We start from the raw sequence: 6000 nt of genomic DNA on the forward strand, positions 1-6000 counted from the left end.
CAATAGCTAAAATGTAAAAAAGGGCTCTGGTCCATGGGATGGAAACAGATGTGAGAGCTGAAATGATGGGTATTGCATGTGGGAGCTATACAGTGATAGGTAGTGTATGTAGGACAGCTATACAGTGATAAGTATTGCATGTGGGAGCTATACAGTGATAGGTAGTGTATGTAGGACAGCTATACAGTGATAAGTATTGCATGTGGGACAGCTATACAGTGATAGGCAGTGTATGTAGGACAGCTATACAGTGATAAGTATTGTATGTAGGACAGCTATACAGTGATAGGTATTGCATGTGGGACAGCTATACAATGAAAATGTACATAGTCTTTTAGTACTCACCTGTCATCACATACTTGGGTGGATGGATTATCAGTAAACATGACATTTGTAAAGCTTTTAGTTCGTTTGATGGGGAATACCCCTCCAATGAGCATATCTCCTCTTTTGAATATTCCGGGGATGACACTCATATCTAGTCTACAAGAGGGAAAAGTTATTTCGCAGATGCATACCTTACAAAGCAGCAAGTGCAGCACATAGCACAGCATCTTGATGTAGTTTAGAAGAGACCCTCTTAGCTCTTATTTATACCCTCCAGATCACTTGTCTCTTCAGGTTTAATTGTCTAGGAAGTTTGCTGTCATGTCCTGTGGGATGTTTCCGATATGGATGCAGACAGTGACATGACTTTAGCTTGTCAGTCCCGATTATGCGTGAAATGTGAGTACAAACATGCCACCGGAGGGATCAATTTACATTAAACAGAATCTAAGACAATTTTGGACTTTTTAAAGATACAGCATAAAGTATATACGTATATTATAAGGAACATAAACATGTAAGAAAATATGATTTCATCATGATGTTAAAGCTAACTTCAATAAGCTGTGATCCTTATTGCACGACACTCAATAGGGGCAAATATTTGCAACAAAGATCACACAAGGCAAGTGGGAACGTTTTAAAAATGAATTAAACAAATTAATTAGTCATTGTATTCCATTGGTTAGTATACATAAAAGAACAAAGTTAAAATGTATACCGTTAAATTCTGGTGTTAAAAAAACAAAAGCAAAAAAAAAAACATTTAAAAAGTGCAAAGAAAAAAGGAATGCAAAAAGAAAGCAATCAGGGCAGTTAAAATAGAATATGAGAAAGACATTGCTACAGCAAGTAAAGCAAATCCCATTTTTTTTAAATATAAAAATTGTAAAAAAGGTTTTGAAAGAACAGATAGGCCCCACAATTAAGTAACGTGGGAAGCTGACTATAAATGAAAGACTAAAAGTTATTTTATTTATTTTTTCTCTTCAGTCTTTACAGATGAAAAAGAGGGCTTGATGGTCCTAGCAGTAATATAAATTATGTTTCACCAAAGGTACCTCTGTGTAGACATGTGCAGAGTAAAATATTTCGTTTCGGAATTTCGTTTTCGTCCGAAAACTTAATTTATTTAGTTACTCCCGAAATTCGTTTTTATTTATTTCGTTTTTCGTTCAAAAATTGCATTCGTCCGAAAATCCACATGAATTACGGTCGAATCTGTCTTTGAAGGTTTATAGTGTCTGTCGAATGTATAAAGAAGATTCGACGGAGCTAGTATATATAGCATACTTTAGAACCCTATTAAAGTCTATGGGACTCCAACGTTCAAAATCTAAAGTGCTAATTTTAAAGGCTAATATGCAAGTTACTGTCCTAAAAAGTGTTTGGGGACCCGGGTCCTGCCCCAGGGGACATGTATCAATGCAAAAAAAAGTTTTAAAAACGGCCGTTTTTTCGGGAGCAGTGATTTTAATAATGATTAAAGTGAAACAATAAAAGTGTAATATTCCTTTAAATTTCGTAGGGGGGGGGGGGTTGTCTATAGTATGCCTGTGAAGGGGCGCATGTTTCCCGTGCTTAGAACAGTCCCTGCACAAAGTGTCATTTATGCAGGAAAAAAAGTCCTTTAAAATCACTCGCAGCTATTATGAATTGTCGGCTCCCGTAATACAGAGAACACTCATTGAAAGTCATTGATAAAAAAATAAATAAATAAATAAATAAAAAAAGCGTGGGGGTCCCCCAAATTCAATTACCAGGCCCTTCAGGTCTGGTATGGATATTAAGGGGAACCCTGCCTCAAATTTAAGAAAAAATTTGACGTGGGGTTCCCCCTAAATATCCATAACCAGACCCTTCTGACGCAAGGGGAAACCCGGGGTTCCCTGTGACGTATGGGTGACCCCGCCCCCTCTGATGTAACGGAAACCTGCCTGTGTTACATCAGAGGGGGGCGGGGTCACCCATACGTCACGGGGAACCCCGGGTTCCCCCTTGCGTCAGAGGGGGGCGGGGTCAGGTGACGGGTGGCCCCGCCCACCGTCTATAAGAAACGTCAAGCCGCCGGAATGTCTGTAGTGTCTCCTCCACGGAGACAGAAGAAGGACGGAGGATTCGCTGCGCTGGATGACATGAGACATCGCTGGAGAGATGACCGTCCGTCGCTGGATAGCAAGAGTGGATTACCGCCGCTGGAATCTTTTTTTTATTTTTTTATTTTTAATAAAGGAATTTTTCAAAAGTGTGTTTGTTTTATTTAACCATTTTTTACACTTTCTTTGTGAAATGGTAGGGGTACTTTTGTACCCCCTTACCATTTCAAACAGGGGGGGGCCGGGATCTGGGGGTCCCCTTGTTAAAGGGGGCTTCCAGATTCTGATAAGCCCCCCGCCCGCAGACCTCCACAACCACCGGCCAGGGTTGTGGAGATGAGGCCCTTGTCCTCATCAACATGGGGACAAGGTGCTTTGAGGGGTCACAGACCCCCAAAGCATCCTCCCAATGTTGAGGGCATGTGGCCTGGTACGGTTCAGGAGGGAGGGGGGGCCGCTCTCTCGTCCCCCCCTCTTTTCCTGCGGCCTGCCAGGTTGCGTGCTCGGATAAAGGGTCTGGTATGGATTTTTAGGGGGAACCCCACGTCAATTTTTTTTTAAATTTGACGCGGGGTTCCCCTTAATATCCATACCAGACCTGAAGGGTCTGGTTATGGATATTTAGGGGGAACCCCACGTCAAATTTTTTCTTAAATTTGAGGCAGGGTTCCCCTTAATATCCATACCAGACCTGAAGGGCCTGGTAATTGAATTTGGGGAACCCTCACGCTTTTTTATTTATTTATTTATTTATTTTTTTATCAATGACTTTCAATGAGTGTTCTCTGTATTACGGGAGCCGACAATTCATAATAGCTGCGAGTGATTTTAAAGGACTTTTTTTCCTGCATAAATGACACTTTGTGCAGGGACTGTTCTAAGCACGGGAAACATGCGCCCCTTCACAGGCATACTATAGACAACCCCCCCCCTACGAAATTTAAAGGAATATTACACTTTTATTGTTTCACTTTAATCATTATTAAAATCACTGCTCCCGAAAAAACGGCCGTTTTTAAAACTTTTTTTTGCATTGATACATGTCCCCTGGGGCAGGACCGGGTCCCCAAACACTTTTTAGGACAGTAACTTGCAGAATCTTTTCTCTCTGTCAAATCTTTTTTCTCTGTCGAATATTTTCTCTATATAATCTTGGACTAATAGAGGTAAGGTTAGGCACATTCGACCACAGGTTCTATAGACACAGATTGTTGTCAGAGTCATGTCGAATCTCCTATTCTATATCGAACTGTTGTAACAATGAAAACGAAAATAAAGCATTTATTTATGTCGGATCTTTCGTTTTTCGGATTTTGTGCTTTCATTATCGTTTGTCAAAACGAAAACGAAAATAGCTGAAATTCGGACGAAAATGCATTCGGACGAAAACGAATGCACATGTCTACCTCTGTGGTTGACTGCAAAATATGTAAGAAAGAGACTAGAGAAACCTAATGTAACCAAATCACCAGAATGGATAATTCCAGCCATCTGGCTAATGATACTTTGGAAGCCTGTCAACTTTTCTTGTTGCCTAAAAAAAGGACAAATAACGAATCTGTATGTCTAATGTCTTTTGTCATTTCTAGATATTTAACAAAATCCTTTTGACATCCAGCATATGAAAAAAGGTCTCCTTCTCCCCTGATGGGTTAGCACAGAAGGTCAGGAGCACAATGTCCTGTGAGCGATTATGTATTGAAGCTACTTTTGGGTTTGTCCTAAAAATAACTCTATCCGGAAATACTGACAGGTAAGGTTCCCTAACTGACAGAGCGTATAGCTCACTGATCCTGAGTGATGCAGTAATGGCATTTAGCAACACAGCTTTAAGAGTGAAACATTTGAGTGACACTTCTTCCAGAGCTTCAAATGGACTCCTTGCTAGGGATTGCAGGACTACCGACAAGGCCCACTTAGGAAAATTCTTGACCGGTGCTGGCCTTGATCTTTCAAGAGCTCTAAAAAAATCTGACTACCAGCGGTTCAGAGGCCACAAATTTTTCTAACACCACCGCTAGAGCAGAAACCTGTACTTTCACAAGGTACTGACTGCTAGTCCATTATCCGCCCCATCTTGCAAGAACTCCAAGATGGAAACAAGACTCCAAGGGTCTTGGGCAGATGAATCGCACCATGAATTATAGAACTTCCAGACTTTAGTATAGATGGCCCTTGCTACCCTTTTCCTACTTGTAGTAATCAGACGGTCAGAAAACCCCTTGCTCTTTAGGAGCTGCTCCTCAGATACCAAGCTGTAAGAGAAAGGCTGACCACTTCGGGATGATCTACTGGAACCTGGATTAGCAGATCCTGCCTGAGAGGTAGATGCCAACAAGGCTTGGTCAACATTCCCAGAACGGTTGAGAACCAGGCCCTTTTCGGCCAAAACGGGTAATTAGGATGACTGGTACCTTTTCCCGTTGGATCTTCTTTAATACCAGTGGGATTAACTGGAATGGGGGGAAAGTGTTGCAAAGGAGAAATCTCAATGGATGTGCCAGAGCATCTGTCCCCAGCAATTAGTCGCAATTGTTTAAGGAAAATAACTGAGGAACCTGTGCATTCTCCTTTGACACAAACAGGTCCACCTCTGGCTGTCCACACATACTGGCAATCATTGCGAAGACCACCGGGTTCAGAGATCACGCTGCTCCTGAATGGGGTACCTGCTGAGGAAATCTGCCACTCTGTTCAGGGTCCCCTTTAGGTGGATTGCTGACAGGGATAGGAAGTTCTTCTCTGCCCACAGAAGTATTTCCGTTGCCAGTGTTTGTATGGACCTGCTCCTTGTGCCCCCCTGTCTGTTTAGATACACTTGAACGTGGTGAAACCAGAGATCTTGCGCGAATACTACTAGAGATAAAGTGATCTCCTTCAGTTCTCTCCAATTTGAGGACCTTGTCGCTTCCTTCTTGGACCAACTTCCTTGAGCGAAGTTTTTCTCCATTCCCAAGAGCTGGCGTCTGTTGTCAGTCTTCTTTCGACTGACAAGGCCCAATCTAGACCCCTTGATAGAATCTTCTGACTCTTCCACCACCATAGTGACCTCTTCACCCATGTTGGAATCTTTACCTTCTTGTCCAGGGATCTTAAGCTGTGATCCCATGACCTCAGGAGAAAAGATTGTAGACACCTGAAGTCTTGCCCACTGAATAGACGGCATTGTTGAGGTCAGTATCCCTAATGCCCCCTAATGCTTACACAACTCTCCTTATCGGCTGGTTTGTTTGCAGCATCGACACAGTGCACTGAACCTTGTCCTTTTTCTCTGGCAGGAGAATAATCTTCTGTTCTATTGAGTTGATTTGATAGCCCAGAAAACTAACCTTCTGTGACGGGTTTAGGAAGGATTTCTGATGGTTTAGAATCCATCCTAGAGATTCCAGATGGTTGCGTCGTTTGGCTAAGTTGTCCTGCAACCTTTCCCTTGAGAGGGTGAAAAATAGTAGGTCAACCAAATAGGGAATCACTGCAATTTCCCGAAGACGAATTGGGGCTAGAGCTTCTGCCATCACTTTGTTAAAGATCCGAGGTGAGGATGACAGCCCAAACGGCAAAGCCTTGAACTGCAGTT

The 6000-nt window shown here is 42.3% G+C and overlaps 1 protein-coding gene across 1 annotated transcript in view; it reads right to left on the bottom strand.

The window, feature by feature from the left end:
* The window catches only part of LOC143986736 (extracellular calcium-sensing receptor-like), a 40304-nt gene extending 34715 nt beyond the window's left edge, over nucleotides 1-5589 (bottom strand). Inside the window, exon 1 of the mRNA XM_077485144.1 lies at nucleotides 5349-5589. Within this exon, the coding sequence (XP_077341270.1) occupies nucleotides 5349-5589 (241 nt within the window). The remainder of the gene's footprint in view (nucleotides 1-5348) is intronic.
* Nucleotides 5590-6000: the final 411 nt, after the last annotated feature.

This window comes from Lithobates pipiens, unplaced genomic scaffold (genome assembly GCF_037356315.1).
Source record: "Lithobates pipiens isolate NorthernLeopardFrog02 unplaced genomic scaffold, aLitPip1_a1.2 Scaffold_18, whole genome shotgun sequence".
In the NCBI taxonomy this organism is placed as follows: domain Eukaryota; kingdom Metazoa; phylum Chordata; class Amphibia; order Anura; family Ranidae; genus Lithobates; species Lithobates pipiens.